Raw genomic sequence first — 19,524 nt, forward strand, 5'->3', positions numbered from 1 at the left:
ACCAGATGGCAGAAAATGCATCTAAACTTGGGGGGTAGAAAGATGGCAATTAACCACTTCATTATCCCTTCTATCATCTACTTTCTTAGCTGCTGGAGACCACCAGACTCTGATCTACTGCAGTTCATAAGGCTATGCAGGAACTATCTATGGGGAGGGGACCCCTTGATTTAGGAAAATCCCTAAAGTCAGGTGGGAATAGTGCTGTTTGGAAACAGGTAAAGGGGGCCTTGGAATCAAAGACGTGTCCAATCTGGCCAATAGAATGGGTGCCACCCAAGTGGGTGCTGAGAAGCTTTCTCTACCCCTCTAAAGATTGGGCCTGGTTGATCACTAGAAATCTGGAACAATTCCAGCTCAAACAATTCCCCAAGTGGAAGAAGCTCCCCCCGCTCACAATTATGGCAAGCAAATACTTGGTGAAACCAGTTGACAGCCAATTGGTCCATTCGCTTTGGTCCGCTTGGAATGCTATCAAGACTGACCTTATCCTGTCTGAGAAGCCTAGTTACACATGGGGGGTACACGGGAGAGACTCTATCTGGTGGCCAAGCATTCCCCTCCCCCCAATTGATAATGCCCAAGCTGAAGCGGCTTTGAGAATGCACAAGAAAGGAATCTGCTGATGGTGGGATATTTGGGACAGAGACATCAATGCTTGGATGTCCAGAGCTGATCTGATCAGAGATTATAATGTCTCATATGCAGAATTAGACCTTATTGGGATAAGAATCAAATTATGGCACCAATCGAACACTTGGCTGCTTTCGATTAAAGATATGCCAGCACACAAAGCTTTCCAATGGAAGAATCAAAAAGGACTTCTCCCTATTCCCCCCAAACAGATGACTGATCCTATCCATTGCACACTAAACAAGAGATGGGGAATCCTTCTAGACATAGTGCAATGGTATTTTCTGTTTGACAAGCTATGGAATAAGTATGTGGAAATAGCTTGGATGGTCATGTTCAAAGCTATTTGGACCCAGCTTAAAGCCTTCAGACTTAACATAGGGGATGGGAAGTGCCATAGATGCAAGGAGGTGGAGGATGACCTGCACATTTTCATGCATTGTCCTATTGCAAAGAAATGTTTCGAGTCATTGGCCAAGTGCATTCAGCTATGGAATGGCTACACCCTTGGTTGGAAAAACTTGTTACTTGGAGAAGGCATCGGGTGCACCTTGGAACTATGGGCTGTCTTGAGAACCGAAATGTTATGGTGCTTATGGTTAAATAGACTTGATTCCATTTTTAACAGTATGCATACTAACAATTTCAGGCCGAAAGAGAACTTGATTCATGTAGGTGAAAGATGCATACAAAGAAGGTTGAAAGACATGGACTCCAAGCTTCATCGGGGCTGCTCTGCAAGAAAAAGCTATAGGAAAGCAAGTGGATCAGATAACACAGCAAATTCAGGAATTGTGGAAGATGAGAGAGGCCGTCATCTCCAAGGATGTGTTGCTCATCAAAGCACTCTATGCCTTTTGAAAGTCACACTCATGAAAAGAGGAGAGAAACTTCTCAATTAAGTCAAAGGCAAGCCCAGGGCCTGCGGAACTGTATGTCATGTGCATAGACATTGGTCTCATTACAGTTCTCAACATGTTGTAACTTGTCTCTTTCTAACTTCTTAATATAAGCAGCCAGTTTTTTGAGAAGCTCAAGAGTCCTTTCCACAATTGAAGTTTGAAAAATACAGATCACGTAAATCCAAAAATCCGTGGGTCTCCCACCGTCCACGGTTGATATTTTGCCACCACGCAAAGTCTTGAAGGAACACATCGTTATTGCCGTATTTATTTTGTTATATTTAAAAAAACGCTCACGCTGCGGGAATGCGCGTGGACCCGGTCAGGTCGATGCAACGCGGCAAGCAAAGCCAAATTGGCGCGTCCAGCTGCAAGCGTCACTGTCCAGTGTCGATTCATTTTATTATATATAAATTGATATACGCTCATATAAAAAATATATATACTAGTATAACTGAGTAAATAGTCCGAATAATTATTTAATAGCTCTACTTTTTGAATATATCCGAATAATAATGATTGATGACTCCGAAATTTAACACTTCATGCTTCGTGAATGGCCACCCACCCTTCTTTCTACTAATGATGATGATATGAATATATAGAATGACAAAAAGTGATGCGCACATGCAGCTACTCTTCCGGTGAACATTCCTACAGAAGATCCACCCGCCAGCTGGAACGGAACGCTTCATATCGAGCCGATGGCCAAATCAAATTGTTGTCCACACAGCTAGCTTCATGTGCGCATGCGGCATGGCCACGTTCCGACCTAAGAGGATCCCTTGTTTTGCGGGCGGCAGACCCTCAGCTCTATATGGCACGGTGCATTAAAGAGGCCCCCAGGTGGGATCTACGGCTGAGGGGGCCCAATTTTGGGCAGGGGCGATCCGGGCTTTTTTTTGTGATGTCCACACTCGGCCTATGAAGTAAACTAGTGATCCTAATTTACTTCACAAGCCGAGTTTTTTTTGTGATGTTGTGCTTCGCCTTTCCTAGTTTACAAAATAACTAGGGCCCCAAAGTAAACTAGGGTCACCTCACAGTAAACTTGGGCTTGCCATATTGCCGAGTTTACTCGAGTTCTCCCGAGTTTGGACTTAGATTTTTTTTTTTGCCTAAGTCTCAAAATGCAAAAGAAAGGTTTTGAACCCACGACGTGCTGCTAGGGATGCCATAGTCTTACCATTAGGCTATAATATTTGCTACTGGCCCATATCAATATATGCTTTTGTTATGCGGGGCAGCCCTAGTTCACTTTAGGGCCCTAGTTTACTTTCATCCGACCCTAGTTTACTTTCGGGGATCCAACGACCCGAATCGCCCCCGCCTAAAATCGGGCCCGCTCAGCCGTAGATGCCACTTGGGGGTCTCTTTAATGCACCGTGCCATATAGAGCTGAGGGTGGCTGATGATGCCTACATGGATTACAACGGGTTATGGCAAGGCCAAAACGTCTTTGCCGGGCCTCAGAGAGTCAACACTACATGGCACAGTGCATTAAATAAACAAGAGGCATGGGATCTAGGGTGGGGAGAGGGTGGACAGAAATCGGGGGCACGTGGGGCGTTCGATGCGGGTGGCGGGCTTGGTTTACTTTTTGGTAAACCAGGGCGTCGGTTGCTGACCGTCGGAGGTCCTCGGAAATGTCCTTTATTGAGCATCGTGCATGCTTTGGCATATTGGTAAAGCTCCTTCTTACTTTCACGAGGGTCACTAGTTTGAATCTTGATTACTTTTGCCTAGGCGTGGCATAGTTTACTTTTTATTTTTGCCCGCAGAGTAAACCCAGCCTAGGATGGCTTGGTTTACTTTTTTTATTTTTTGCTTACAAAGTAAACCTGGCCTTAGGTCTTGGGCGGGGACTTGGAATTTTTTAAGTCCCACCGTTCAACCAAAAAGTTTCAAACATGGGGATTTAACTCAAGATGTGCGCGTGGAGAGTTGGTAACCTTACCATGGGCTTAAATAAAAAAACTTTAATACTAGCCAGGAGCAAGGTTTACTATACTAGCCAGGAGCAAGGTTTACTTTCAGAGTAAATCGAGTTTACTTTGTAATAGTTTTGTGAACTTAAATTTTTTTAAGTAAAAGTGTTGGGCGTAAAATGAGTTTTGAATTGCGCTTTGAAAGTCGGGAGACCTACCATCAGGTTTTAATACCATCGTGAAGTAATCCATAAGGTTTTAATACTTGAAATTCGCTGGGAATTTTAAGTAGCCTTTATTTTAGGAATGATTTTTTATATATTTTAATTATAAAACCTAGAGATTGGGAAACAAAAACCAGATAGATTTAACAATTGTCCTTATTTTGATTGGTTGAAAAATATGTATACTCATGGGAGAACACTTGTGTGGATGGCGGCCAGAAAGCACCCACAATGCTCACCAAACCTCAGCACTATATGGCACATCTACGGTGGGGATAGGGTGCACAGAAATCAGGGACATGCAGGCCGTTGGAGCCATATATATAGGTAGTGATGTGTGTGAACACACTTAGGACCGCCGGGGCACTTTTTTCCTCTTTAGGAGGTTTTTTTCCCCGGCTTGTATATACGCCCATCCTTCTAGGGCTAACTTATCTTTTGTACATTGACACAATCTAATACAGTGTGTGTTGTGTGCAAATTTTTTTTTAAATTGCCATATATATAGGCAGTGATGTGTGGAACGCAGTCTTTATGTCCAACTGATGTACATTCCAACCATTATGAGCTGCCAATGCATAAATATTACGAATGGTAGTCATATGACAAGTGGGAGCAAAGGTCTCATCAAAATCAATGCCCTTTTCTTGAGCATAACCCTTTGCAACAAGTCTAGCGTTATAGCGATCAACACTGCCATCTGGCTTTCGTTTCAACTTAAAAACCCACTTACATCCAATGACCTTTTTACCAATAGGCAAATCACACAAAGACCATGTACCATTCTTCATTATAGCATCATATTCACTTTGCATTGCAGCCAACAAATGAAAGAGGTTCTTCCTCTTCACACATACTAGACACAGCCAAAGCAAAACAATCTGATGCATAAGAGGCATGCTGAGAAAACCTGAATGAGTACGACTAGAAATAGGTGCATCAATTTTACTATCACGCAAGGTTTGCACCAGTCATTTAGGCATATCTCTAGCCTGCTCATTTTCAGCCCTATCCTCATAATTACATCCTGTAAATTTGCATTAGAAATAGGCTGATCTATGATGTCGTTTGAAATTTGCATAGGCTGAATATTTGCCTCATTAGGACTTACATTTGAATTCCCACCTGTAAACAGATGCAACAGCATATCAAATACATCCCGTGAGCTCACACCTGTCTCTTTGGTACATTATAACAAAGGCTGCACAACATCTTCCACAAAAACAACATCTTGACTAATCAAGATACGCTTTGACTGTGGATGATACAATCTATAACCCTTGCTCTCAGCACTATAATCAATAAAAATGCATTTGACAGCCTTATCGTCCAATTTTCTACGTTGTTGCATAGGCACTAAAGTATAGGCCAAGCAACCAAAGACACGCAAGTGACCAATAGAAGGCTTCTTGCCATGCCAAGCTTCGTATGGAGTAACAAACTGCAAGGCCTTAGTGGGACACCTGTTGAGTACATATGCAGCACACATGACAGCCTCAAGCCAAAACGCATGTGGCAAAGCTTGGCTCTTGACCATACATTGTGCCATCTCCATAAGTGACCTGTTTTTCCTTTCAGCAACACTATTTTGTTGAGGGGTATACGGCACTTTACATTGGTGTTTTATCTCACGACTAGCAAGAAATGCATCAAACTCTTTAGACATATACTCCCCCCCTCGATCAGAACGGAGGGTGCCCATAGTACAATTGGATACATTTTCAACCATAAGCAATGAAAGTCACGAAGTACAAGTGTTTACCAAATGACGGAGTTTGCATAGGCCCACATACATCACTATGTACAAGTTGCAATTTGCGAGTGGCCCGCACAGAACCATCCTTTGGAAACGCAGAACGCTGCATTTTGCCCAAAATACAGCCTTCACAAACATGTTTTAATGGTGCCTCAAGAGGGGGCAATGAAGCAACCATATCAAATACAGCCTTCACAAACATGTTTTAATGGTGCCTCAAGAGGGGGCAATGAAGCAACCATATCAAATTTCTGCAAACGCAGCAAACTAGAAAAGTTCAGATGATCAGAACGAGCATGCCATAGTTTTGCATCTGAAATTGCCTTTTCATCAGAAACTGCATTTGCTGAATCTTCCACACACTTGTCATAAGAATTGAGCCTATACAGCCCACGAAACAAAGTGCCAGATGCAATAATCATATCACCAGAAGTCAAATCATGAACAGTACATCTGTCATCCACAAATTTGACTACAAGTCCAAGTCTAGCAAGCGCAGAGACAGACAATAGATTCTTCTTTTCCCTAGCACATACAAAGCATCTGAAAGTGTGAAAGCGCTGCCATTTGTAGCAGTAAGCATAATTTTACCAACGCCCTTCACTGGGTAAGAAGCATTATTGGCACATGTGACAGTATTCCCATTAGGGACAGTCTCAAGACAAGGAGCCTCAAGACAAGTGAACATATCACGATGCGAGGCAATGTGCTTTGTAGCACCACTGTCAAAATACCAAACATCAGAGTCAACAGAAACTGCCAAACATGCATCATGTACAGATGGGTCAAACTGGCAATACACGCTAAACGCCCATTCTGTATCCTGCACAACGCTTCTTGCAAGAGCTTTTTGACTAAAGTATCATACTTGACAACATCAGCTCTATCCTCAGTAACAAGTCTCCACGTGGAAGCAAAAGTCTGATATGACTCAGGTAAAGCATCAAGAACAGTCTGTAGCACAAGAGAATGATTAGTAATAATCTCGCCTGCATAAATCAACTGTTCCTTGAGATCTTTAATCTCAGCAAGAAAAACATTCATGTCATCATCTTCCTGCATAATCTTCGATTCTAGCTCTTTATGCAGGTAAGAGATTTTTGCCTCGTTACGACCCGCATATAACCCAGCTAGAATATCCCAAGCCTGTTTTGCTGTTTTAGCTGAATGAATATGTGGAGTGATGTTACGTTTGACAGAAAGTGCAATCAAGGCATGAGCCTGCGCATCTTTACCATCCCAACGAGCTTGTTCAGCAGTGGGTAAAACAGCACCAACAGTAGAGCTGCTAGAACCTGCAACATCCTCAACAGATCCTACATCCACAGAACCTGGACGTACATCCATACCTTGCACAATGTTCCACACTCCTTTTGCAGTGGGTAAAACAGCACCAACAGTAGAGCTGCTAGAACCTGCAACATCCTCAACAGATCCTACATCCACAGAACCTGGACGTACATCCATACCTTGCACAATGTTCCACACTCCTTTTGCAACCAAAACATGCTGCATCATGTATGCCCAAAGTGGGTAGTTGCTGTCTCCATCCAGTTTGTCATCCAACAGACAACATGCGAAATACATCATTGCTGTTATCAGCCATGGCCACTGACTGAAACTGATGCAAAAGCTACCTGTAATGAAGCAAACACTGAACAGAAAACAACTCGTGCTATGTAGCACGGTCCACAATAGAATACGTATGCCTGTTTTGCAGAAAACTGCACTGTCTTGCATGATAAGGTGGTCTCTAAAGTCTTTTATCTAGGTAAAGGTTTGTTTAACGTGCTGTTTGTTAAGGGTCAGTCTATTATGGAACTGTTTTGCGAAAGGTCCTCTCTTCTTGGGGCAGAGGCTGGTACACGTGTTTCCGTTTGATCCACTGTTTGTTGATGTTAATAAAAGCCTTCAAAATGCGTGTCCGATGTGGGTAGAGATTGTTGAACTCCCACCTTGGTTTAGGCCGACTTTGCGGGATATTGCTTACTCATTGGGTCCGATGTTGCACCTTCCAAATGATGAGGCTAGGGGGGTAGACAAGCTAATAGTGTGTGCATCTCCTGGAATACTACCATAGATACTCAGAAAACTATTGAGGTTGATTGAGAGGATTTGGGAATATTAGAATTGGGTTTAAAATTCAGATCTTTTCTGGGAGCGTGTTTAAATGCGGGGCTTTGGAGATATAGCTAAGAATTGTGTAGAACAAGTTCAGGGTAAAGTTGAGGAGAAAAGGAGGTAAGCAAAAATAACATTAAAAAAACAGAGTCGACTGCTAGCCAGGGGATAGAAGCTAAAGGTAAAGAGAAAATGTAGGATGGGGGCGAGGGACAGTCTGAAGGGGAGCGGGTCAGAGTAAAAGGGAAAACTATTGTTAGGCAGGCCAAAGAGGAAGCCAAAAGAAATCATTCCGATCAGAGGGTAGAAGGAAAACATAGCAAATCTCAAGGTAGCTTGAGCTCTTTAATGTACTCTAATCCTTATAGCCCTTTGAGGGAAGAGGATAGTGGCCCTTCTTCGGTGTAAAGGTTTGACTATGGAGGAAGCTTGGAAGGGGATCCAGAAAGAGGAAGTGGCACTAAGGGATGGTGAGGAAGTGGATATGGTCCCTGAAACGGCTTTGTCACTAATAAGGCAATAGGATTTTCAGGTTGTACATGGAATGTAAAAGGGTGGATAGGTGTGGGGCAAGTACTATTCTAATGGGTAAGGAGTAAGGAAAAAGGAAAATGGGAGGAGTTGAGAGCTACATTATCAAGTTTTAATCCAGATTGACATTTGAAGTAAAGATTGGTCTCCTCGGCAAAATGAGTTTCTTAATCTAGCTTATAATTTGTAGCCTCTCCAATTGTATTGCCCACATCTTTCTTTCTCGCCTCCTTTCCTCAGCTCTCAATTTGCCACCAATAGCTCAATGATGCCTCGCATTTCATTGGCAAACTACCTCCATGATCCATTTGGCATACCTCTCCTTTTAAGCCTCCCAATGGCTTCCTCTATGTATTCAACAAACAAATCATCCCTGAGAAGAAGGTTATTTACTCTCAACTTCCTAGTAGGAAACTGAGTTAGTTCAAGTTCCTCCCCATCAGTGGGCAGCCCAACTCCATTTCAAGGGCATATGATCAGAGATAGCAGAACTAGAGTCTAAGATAAATTGCTGAGGTTAATCAAACATAGTGTGGACCTTGACAAGGCTAGATGGCTAGAGAGGGATGTTGATGTTGAGGAGTGCTGGGTTGCTCTCTTAAAACTAGGAAGGGACAAGGCTCCTGGATGGGATGGTCTATCTGTGGATTTTTTCATTGGTTTTTGGCCATCCCTAAAGGATATTGTTGGGAAAGTATGTAGAAAGGCCTTCAACTTTGGCAGCATGGATATGGACTTCAAAGAAGGGCTTGTGAAGTTAATCCCAAAGCAAACTGCCTGCAATAAGTTTGGACATTGGAGGCCGGTCACACTATTGACTGTTGTCTATAACATCTTAGCTAAGGTGATTGCTCTCAGAATTACCCCTGTTTTACAAGAAGTAATTTCTAAGAAACATCATGGGTATATTAAACGCAGATCAATATATGATAATATCTTTGCAACCATGTTAGGAGTGATGTTGCCCTTAAAACCCAGCAAAAATGTATCATGTTGTTGGATCTGGAAAAGGCTTCAATAGAGTGCATTGGTCTTTTATTGCAAGAGTGATGGAGAAACTTGGATTTGGAACTAAAATGGCAACATGTATTTACACCTTGACTTGGGGAGGAGGGCACTCTAATGTTTTGTTAAGTGGGAGGGTGGTTGGGGGGTTTGCGGTAAATAGATCTGTAAGGTGGCAAGGTTTCCCCCTTGCTCCCGTCTTGTTTGCTATTGCTTCCCACCCCTTGGTGGTATCTCTAGAAGATCTGTAAGGTGGCAAGGTTGCCCCCTTGCTCTCGTCTTGTTTGCTATTGCTTCCCACCCCTTGGTGGTATCTCTAGAAGATGCCTGTAGTAGAGGTGGGAGTGTCACTGGGCTGAAACTAAGATACAATGAGCAATTGATTATACAATGCTCTGCCGATGATTCTTTGCTGTTTCTGGAAGCCGAGAATAACAATATAAGACTTGCTTTGGCAATTATACAAGACTGTCGTTGCATCTGGATCCATATGTAACATTCAAAAATCTAGAATTATAAGCTTGACTGAGGACAATGATTTTGACTTGCAGAGGTGGGGGTGTGAGGTGGTTCAGAAAGGACAAATTGTCAAACTGTTGGGAATCCCTTTTGGGGTTTATGTTACAAATAAACATTGACTAGGTAGTTAGCAGGTTTTTAGAAAAGCCAAGGAAATGGGAGGGGATTAGAGTGTCCTTTCATAATAATAGGATTGCAATTCATAATAATAGGATTGCAATTTATAATGCTGTGTTGAATGCTTATATAATGTTTTTATGCCCAGTGATGGACTTTGGAAAGAGTCATTGGAAAAGGATAGTGGGACCTATTAAAGGCTTTTTATGGAAGAGTGGCAGAGCTTCCAAAAGGGCTCCAACCTAGTTGGCATGGGATAAGCTATCTATTCCAAAAGGGAAGGGGGCATTGAAATTTTGCATATGCCTACTCATACTTTAGCAAGGGCTGCCTTAATGCTTCCCAAATGTCTGCATTAGGATGAAATATGGTCTATTATGGTAAGGGAATTAGTAGAATTGGCATTGGTTCATGCTAAAGGTATGTGGCAAGGTTTGGGGTGGAAAGACAAATTATTCTATTTTGCTCCTCTTAAGTTGACAGGTTTCCTCTTTGCAGGATGATGTGCAAGAGGTGGAAAGATGGCTTGAGCCTTATGACCTGGGATGGGGGATGCAAAGTGCTCAGCCTGGGGGTTTGGTGGACACATAAATTCAATACTCCCTTAGGGCTGCTTGTTGACACTAACTCTGCAAAAAGAAGCTGAATAATAAAGGTCTAAATAGACTGAATGATTGTTGGGATTGGATTGTGGTTGGGTGGAAAGAGTTGGACCAATTAACATTGGAGTTCCATTTGTCTACTAGGTAGAGGGATCTGATTGCTTAGGTGCTGGTGGCAGATTCAAAGTGGGTGGTTTTCCAGTGGTAGATGAGTCATGTTGGATCAAGGATTGGGCTTGGTTTAATGGGGTTAAGCTGGCAAATGGCAAAACTAGAGACCTGTACATTGAGTTGAGAAAAGCAAAAAGCAATGTGGGATATTGCAATAAGATTTGGAGAGTGAGTTGGAGCTCTGGCTGCTGGAAAAAGAGATGGAAGTTGATGTGGGAGAGTCAGATGCCTAGTAAATTTCAGGTTTTTCTGTGGAGGGTATGTATGTGGGCTTTACCCATTGGATCTAAATTGCTATACAAAAATTTCACTAGAGCGGATATTGTCCTAGGTGTAAATCTGCATTGGAAATGCATTTTGGGATTGCCCAGCCATCAGAGGTGCATGGGGTAAGATTGGAAAGTGGGTTGAGAAATGCTTAGGATTCTAGGGCCACTGGGGTGATTGGATCCTTGGGAAACGGGCTTTCAATGATGAAGCTGTAGAGATACTGTTTAATATTATCAGAGCTTGCTGCTTGTGGGAAATTTGGACCACTAGGAATGATGTTGCTTTTCAGAATGTATCTCTTGTTGGTATTGATGTGACATATGTAATGCATAAACGTGTGTGTATGTGCTGGTCTGTAATTAGTGTGAATAAGTTGAGAAAGGAGGGGATGGATTAGTTAATGCTGAAACTGCATATGAGCATCTCTTGATTCATGCCTCTACTTGGGGAATCTTCAAGCATACTAGGGAAACCTAACCCATGGCTCATATTGTGCAGGTAAGTTTTATTGAAGGTTGGAAGACCAGGCTGCCCATGTTTGGACCCAAAACCAGAAGATGGTACCTTAAAGAAAAACAAGTGGATTACACTTTTGTTGCTTTCATAGAGAATCCTGTGGGGACCAGACCTACAGTTAAAATCTGGTCTAAAAAGGGGGACGTATTGGAAAAACAAACTTCGAGGGGGTGTACCACTGAGACATTATGTTGGGTTATCAAATCTCTTGGGGGCATTGTAGTTTTCTTTTGGAGGATGAGATGGACTTTGTTTTGTAACTTATTAAATGAAGTGAAGTGTGAAAAGTAGGGGGTTGGTTTGAGATAGTTTTGGATGTCATTGGTTCAATGGTGTACTTAGTTTTTGGTTAATACATACTAATACTCAACCCGCGCGTTGCTGCGGTATGTAAAAGACATTAAGATGCGAAACATATGAATGGAAGCCGGAATACAGAGGGTCAATTGAATACAAAGGGGCAATAGAAGAGATTTTTTCCTCTTATTTTTTAAAAATCCAAGATTTCTTTTTTCTCTCCTCTCGTTGTGCCTTGGTTTTCCATGGTATAGATACTTATTATTGATAATAATAAAAAATCCCAGCCAGTTTTACTCTCTTACAAGCAGAATGTCGTATTTTTGAGCACTGCCCCATCTACTTTCTCTCTGTGAGTCTCCCCTCAAGGGCCTATGCTAGTGAGCGAGGAGTCTCCCCAGTGGACTTCCATCGGCGTGGCATTGCCGAACGGCACTTCCAATCTTGTTCTGCCATGTGGATGGGCTGGAGTTTTTCCGAGATTAAAAACTGTAATTTGAGATAAATCATGTTGTTGTTTGTTGGTATCGTGCGGCTTGCACTGATTTTCACGAATTTTGAGATTCCTTCTTTATGTGAGAGAAAGACAACAGTGAGTGTCGTGACCATGCATCATGGCTTGGGTCTGATTTTTTCCGAAAACATGCACACACTCCATGGTATTGTGTTGTGGTAATCATGGGTCCGATTTTTTGGGGAGCCACCAATTTGGAATTTGAAGTAACAAAGAAAAAGAATGTTGCGGTTACCTTCCTTCTTCCTTTTGATTATAAAACCATTGCTCGTTACACATACCCCACCGCCCATGTATGGGCGGGGGAGATTGCCTACCCATGAATTATGGGCGGTGGATACCCCCACCACATCAGCATGGGCAGGCAGGGGTATCGCGATGTGTAATGGGCCTGAGTCAAACTCTTTCTTGATATAAGTCCGGTCAACTTCGCTTTAGTCTCATGTAAGGTGGGTTCCAGTGCACCCAAGGCACATCTAATTTCGGTATTCCCTCTCACATCAAACATCTTTAAAAATAAGAAATAAAAAAAATCCATCAACCTATCACTAAGCTCATGCGGAACCCTCCAACTAGAACATAACTTCACCACTCAATTCATGACATCAATGGGGGAACGTGTGTGCCAACACAGTGCCAAGTGGAGTTCGCGCCAAAATTTTGATTAGTCAAAAAGTATTCACCCAATCAAAGTTGAAAGGAAAAAATGATATGGGGAAAGAAAAAATCACATCAGCTGTTGACTTATCAACTTTTCCTTGACACCCTGAGGTTTCTCTACAAGGTTTCCATAGAGGCAGGCCTTCAATGTTAATTGCAAGGACTCAACCACTTGTTGGGCTTGCTAAATAGGGTGTAGTGGGTAACATGAACAAGTTGCTATGGGCCTCATCTTGGAAGAAGACACACGGTGTAATGGGCAATGTGGACAAGGTGGTCACTTCAGAAAAGGTAAGTAGTGAGACAAGTCACTAGGAGACAACAAACAATTTGCACTAGCCACTTGAGCCCCCACTTATGTTCATCTCTAAATACCCTTCTAGTTAAATAAAAAGTCACTATGCATCGTAAATGAAGCTATGGAGCCAAACACGTGTGATCTTGACTCCATGAGAGTCTTCTCACAAACCAACCCCATCTTGTATAGCATAGATCTTCCTATGGCATCCCTGTTCACATCATCAGCACCCAAGAGTCGGTGCAGGCTCATGCATAAAAATATGTCACCTTGGTATAAATCTTTATATACATGAACCATCGAACTGAAGTGAGGTATGAGCAACCACACCTTCCACCAACATGGAATACACTTCAAACAGTGGTGTAAGGTCAAGGTTTTGAACACACACACAAGATTACCAACCATGAAAAGACCCAATGTTGAAAAAAAAGACTCTGATGATGAAACATTGGTTTCAAAATCAGCTTGTGTTGTATCCAAAAAATAGCTATACAAGAACATTCTTGTTTATCAGAAGATGGTATCTGTGGGTAGATGAGCTTTAAACATAATCTCCTGGTATGCTCCTCGAAGAAGGCTTTGCAAATCTATGATCAAATGTCAGGATGTTACAAGCCAAAAATGTGCGGCTGACAAAATTGCGTGGCTAAGTTTGATGGCCCTGCAATGTCACAAGTGAATTTTCCAGAGCCAGAAATCAATGTAAATAGAAAGTTGCAGCAGATGCTGCCAACCATAGCTTCATCCACCCATGACGCCGAGAGATGCTAAAAGCCTACATTGATGTCCCCAAGGCTAAGGGTTAGAACCCACTATTCACAAAAGGATGTGGTACAGGCCAAAAATGTGCTGCCTACAAAACTGAGTGGGCTAAGTTTGATGGCCCTACAATGTCACAAGTGAAATTCTGGGCCCTTAACCTGATTCATTTCTAGTGCCAGAAATCACTGTAAATAGAAAGTTGCAGCAGATGCTGCCAACCATATCTTAATCCACCCGTGATGCTGAGAGTTGCTAAAAGCCTACATTGATGTCCCCAAGGCAGAAGGCTAAGGGTTAGAACCCAATATTCCCAAAAGGATGTGGTAGGTTCAAAAATCATGGAGGACACCTACCCCCTTGCTCAACGGCATTCACATGCTGGCTTGGGTAGCATGATTCCCGTCATCCACACATCAGATATCATCAATGGCTGCCAGGTGCCCTTCACCTTCGTCTGTGGTGTTACAATAACATCCTTAAAGCTGTGTCGTTTTTGGTGTGGAGATTTAAATGGAGATCAAAGATAGCAACTCCGCTCTTGATGCATGACTCTCCTAGAAACTGTGCAGGGTGTTACTCCAACCAGCCAAGTGGCTGGCCAGTACCTTGTGTGGCAAATACTTGGTTGATTGATACCCCTTAATGGTACTCAGGGGTGTGAGTATGACTTTCTTTGAAAAATGTCTTTTTGATACAAGCATTCAACACTAACAGATAATCGAAATGCTTATAGCAGTTGCAAGGTATACGTGGGATGCTCTACGATTATAATAACTTTCACCAAATCATGCGTTGGATTAACTTGGCTGAGAAGCACATTACAAACCCAAATTTTCGCAAAACTCTGGAAGTTCATAAAACATCTCAAAGCTGGACGTAGTGTGAGGTGATGCCCAGCACATACCCTTTACAGAAACCCTTGCCTTTCAGAAGAAAAGGACTTGGCATGCATGAGCCTTCCAAAGTGCACATGACACTCAAAAGCTTGCCATACATGAGAAGACAATAGCATACAGGAATACATACAAAACAAAGACTTTTGATGACACAAGACGCATCAAATGGGACTAATGGGCTGCATACAATGAAGAGCTACCTCTGTTGTGTCATCGACTTGCAACAAAGAGAAGCTGAAACCAACAGTTTGGCCTCAGCCAGTAGTTTGCCAAGGAAAACCATCTAACCCTCTGTTACCCCAGGCCTAGAGTGGAGCAAGAACACCATGTGTGACAAGAAGCAAACCAGAACCTTCCATCTGCATCATGATTTTCATGGGGCTAGCAGGCCTGCCGGACATTGCATGCCACAGCTTGTGCCCAATGACGCAATCTTGCTTTCACTTGCTGCGGTTGGTCACCTGCATGCATACACATCAGCATTTTTGAAAGGAAAACAAGCAAATGTGATAAAATGAGATACCCCATGGAAATTAATCCACCCTCAAAAAGAAAGGGAAACCAGAAAATGGCAGCTAAACATGGCAATCAGGCATAAGTGAAGGTGAAAGTTACCTGGGCTGGCAATTCTCCAAGGAGAGACTGGGGGGCTGCCTGGGGATAAAGATCTGGAATCCTCCGAGTTGGAGACGGGTGAGATAGCCCCATGAGCTATTGCATAGCAGACCTCGAGTGCTGGAAGAGTGTCACGGAGGTCAGGAACATGGTCTTGAGTGAACACAAAGCCCAGATCAATGCAGCCCCTCAGCTCAGCAAAATCTTGATCTGTGAGACTCCTCGCTCGCCGCCCACCATCACCCTTTGTGCCACTTTCTTTGAGCAAAAGCTTGGATTTGCTACAGTCAGGCAAAGAACCCACTGGGGTTTGAGCCTTCTCTTTATGCAGGGATGTGCGTTTTCCAGCTTCTTTGGGATGGGTATCCTTGCTTTCTTTGAGCAAAACACTGGCTTTAGATGAGGATTCATGGGGATTCTTGCTTTCCTCAAGAAAATGCTTGGCCTTATTGCACCCAGGCAAAGAACCCACCATGCTCTGGTCCATCTGTTCATATAAAGAGACATAATTGGATGACAAATTGATAATGTTCTTTGCTTCTTTACTGCATGGAGCGGGGGTCATAATGTCGGGGGTGGACGGCCTTGGCGTGAGCTTGGGTGTCGTAGCACAAACTGCAGTTGTTGTAGCAGGAATGGCAGCTGATGAAGCACAAATTTCGGCATGAAGATCTGGCTTTTGATGCCCACAACCCTGCATTAAGCCATAATCTAACTGTCTTGAAGAAGCAAGGGGAGAGCTGTTGTTACTCCTCCTGGGTGTCCTAACTATGGTTGCAATGGCCTTGCTTTCTTCTACAGGGGACTTCATTTCAACCTCCGTCAATACTTTGGTGCCCACACAAAAGAGCCCATTAAACATGCCATCATCATCAGAATCAAAACAATCATCATCGTGCTGAACAACAAACTCCCATGCGAGGGGCTCCATTTGCTGTGTTTGAACTTCATCATCTTCTTCATCCTCTCTCAGGTTGTGGAGGGCCAAGTTGCCCATCTTCAGATCTAGCTTTACCTTTGGCTTTGCCTGCAGCCCACGGGGCCTTTTGAAGTGCCCCATCTTGCCGAAACAGCCGGAGCACAGAATTCTGATCCAGTCCAAAATGGAAAACAGTACCGCAGGGCCGGACGACGGTTTCTTGAGCCTCCGCCTGTTACTAGACACCATAACAGGAACGCGTTTATTTTGAGAAGCAGAGAAAAATGGAGAGGAGTCAAGTGTTATTGAAAAAGAAGAAGTTGTACTTGGGCGTTAGAAGATATATTTGAACTAATGGTGTTCTGAGCAGCCTGAATAAATAAATAAGGGGGGTGGTGGCTCGATTATTTTTCTTTTGGTCAGCAAGGATTGTGGAGCTGCAGCACCTGATATCTGGGAAGTTGGAACTCAGCTGACAGTGTTGAAACCTAAATTTGGGTATAATTTGGCTTTGATCTAATCAGTAATTTGGGTGATGCTAATCGGTGATTACTGGGGAAACCTTGAAGGCCATTCGAGGGTGGAACGCTCTAAATTTAGACTACTAGTCTGCTCAAAATCCAATCAGCTGCCAAAAAGTTGGGAATTTTGCTGGCGACTAGTAGATGAAGAACTCCCATCTCCGAAGTTAGATCAGGCGATCCAAAATGTGGACAAATTTGGCTCGTATAGGAAAGGCGTAAAATCCGGTTATGAAACCCCTAGTCCTCTAATGGGCTTCAAGTGCCCTAACTGTGTGACACTGTGATGCAACAAGAAAAATGCAAACGATGTCGCTGTAGCTCTGAATGGTTTTGCCAATGCATGCATGCATGCATCTACTGCAGAAAGAGCAACATCAATTATAAGGGAAAGTACACCACATGTGGCAATTGGACTACCGTTGAGGTCACCACTGACTCACCGCCCGGAAGAAGCAGCATCATAGAGATGAATCGTTTCCTAATCATGATTATTTATTCTATATGTTCTTGGTTACGAATTTAACGAAGGCACTCCCACGTAGCATGGGCAAAATTAGTATGTCTCTGCACACGCGGAAACAAATTATTATTCTATTATCTTGGCTTAAGGTAGAAAAAGTACACAGCTTATTCTAAAAATATGTACTCAAAAACGCTTTCTTCTTATTTATTAATTAATAAATGTTGAGTTTTACTAAGGTTCAAAATGGACCTTCATTTTTGAGTTCCTCTACTATTAATGTACCAAATGGTGGGTGGGTTAACGGAGAGTAACGCACTGGTCCACGGTTCAAGGGTTTCCCTTCCCTCTCTCATGGAGTGCAACACTTCTAAACACTTCTAAAGGTTAAATGCATATAAAAAAAGACTCGATATGTTTGGGTATAATCTTTCGACTTTAGTTCATCCTAACGTTTGTGGGCATATATATATGTATGTATGTATGTATGTATCTCTCTCTCTCTCTCTCTCTCTCTCTCTCACACACACACACACACACACACACACACACACACACACACACACATTGAGTCTCAGAGACTCAAAGACTCAATGCACTCTCATTGAGTCTCAGAGTCTCTCTCTCTCTCTCTCTCTCTCTCTCTCTCTCTCTCTCTCCCTCTCTCTCTCAATGAGAGTACATTGAGTCTCTGAGTCTCAATAAGAGAGAGAGAGAGAGAGAGAGAGAGAGAGAGAGAGAGAGAGAGAGAGAGATGTGTGCAAGACAGGAACTAAGACATGAATTGATAAGGTAGCACCATGATAGCCATGGAGCAATTGCTAGGTTTCCAAGGGGGTGGGGCATTGGGAGCATTTCAACACGGAGTGAGGGGGATGAACCCTAGTGCTCTGACGGGGGCACCACTATTATGGCTTAGGAGTTCGGAATCTTAGTCTATGACAAGGGAAGAGAGAGGGGTGGTAGGCTTCTTAGATAATAATAAATGTGCTTGTGTTGTGGAACTTGATAGAAAATGTTTGTGGCCAAAGATTATGTACATCATATGTTCATATGCAACTATAAATGGTGATAACAATCTTTGGTAATTGATTTTGCCATTATGTGTGTATGCATTAGTAACCGTTGAAGTAAAAGATCCATCTAATTTTCATGAGTAGTACTAGTAACAATCCTAGAACTCCTTGATGGTTGATATTTCTTGACGTCCGTACAAAGATCGATTGTTACAATCATGGTAATGATGTTCATGAATGTGTCTCTCACAATGAGTTTTTAAATAGTTCATAAAATATTGAATTTAAGTCTCATGCACAAAACTTGAATTGTGTAAAAGAAAAAGACACAAAGATGGCATCCATACATCTTAATGGGTCGATGGAATGCTTAGATCCTAAAATCGTAGGGGTTAGTATTTATAAATATTCATAAGAAGTACACATCCAAACTTATTTTGATTACCATAAAGCATAGGTAGACCTAAACTTTTCAATTGGCAAAAGAGGTTCAACTTTTTAGTTAAAAAAGTGATGTACATGTTTGGTACTCTCTTTTTACTAATGGGATTGTCCCTTTTCATATTCCATAAAATGACTTTTATACAAGAGCTCATAGTTACAATGGCTTGCCACTCATTTATGTATAACTATTCCTCATTACCGGTATCACACAAGCCGTAAGCTCGGTCATCCCATGTCGCTTATACAATAAGCGCATTGTACGGTTACAAAAGATAGATTACAAAGAGTGTAGCCATGCTAAAGGTAATGTTAACTAGAGTGGTTAACATACTCCCCTCCCTAATGCAGGTCCGCCGTCCTCGAAGCTGGCCGGATCTATCTGTAGTAGTAGATCGAGTAGGTTCAGATGAAGTTGCGACATGAGGTTGGAGTAGGGGGGGCTTGATGGAAGACCTTGTAGTTGGTCCAGAAGGTTGTTTCCATCATGTCTTCAAGGTCTGCACCACGCGCTAGTAGGCGGCCATCCACATGATCCGCTCGTAGTAGCCAAAAATTTCCTTGAGGGTTGGGCCTTTGTTGATGTTGAAGGCCAAACCTTGCACTCCTTCATGGTAGTGGTCCCAATTTGGAAATGACTCCATCAACTTGATGATCAAGTGGAAAAAGCAGATCGTTTGCAATCACGGATGGGTCTGAGACTTCATCGTAGTTGTGGATGAATTCGTTGAAGCGCTGGATCATTGTGTCTTCCGTGCAGGGCTGCTGCACCATCGGTGGAGCGAACCAAGGAAAATTGAACTTCAACTTTAGGTTCTACTTCT

The 19,524-nt window shown here is 42.7% G+C and overlaps 1 protein-coding gene across 1 annotated transcript; it reads right to left on the reverse strand.

Annotated features, from left to right (window-relative positions):
* Positions 1–14,604: 14,604 nt before the first annotated feature.
* LOC147640488 (uncharacterized) lies at positions 14,605–17,384 on the reverse strand. Its single transcript, XM_086781273.1, has 2 exons — positions 15,341–17,384; positions 14,605–15,186 (listed from the first exon to the last, which is right to left on the reverse strand). Exons 1-2 carry the CDS (start codon positions 16,506–16,508, stop codon positions 15,107–15,109), a joined length of 1,248 nt encoding a protein of 415 aa, XP_086637399.1. The 5' UTR covers positions 16,509–17,384; the 3' UTR covers positions 14,605–15,106.
* Positions 17,385–19,524: the final 2,140 nt, after the last annotated feature.

Source organism: Cibotium barometz, chromosome 3, assembly GCF_041138505.1.
Source record: "Cibotium barometz isolate CiBa-2024 chromosome 3, ASM4113850v1, whole genome shotgun sequence".
Classification (NCBI taxonomy): domain Eukaryota; kingdom Viridiplantae; phylum Streptophyta; class Polypodiopsida; order Cyatheales; family Cibotiaceae; genus Cibotium; species Cibotium barometz.

Coding starts and splice junctions, on each gene's coding strand:
- LOC147640488 (XM_086781273.1), bottom strand. CDS start 16,508: ATGGTGTCTAGTAACAGGCGGAGGCTCAAGAAACCGTCGTCCGGCCCT. Junction 15,187..15,340: donor TTGGAGAATTGCCAGCCCAG/GTAACTTTCACC, acceptor GTATGCATGCAG/GTGACCAACCGCAGCAAGTG.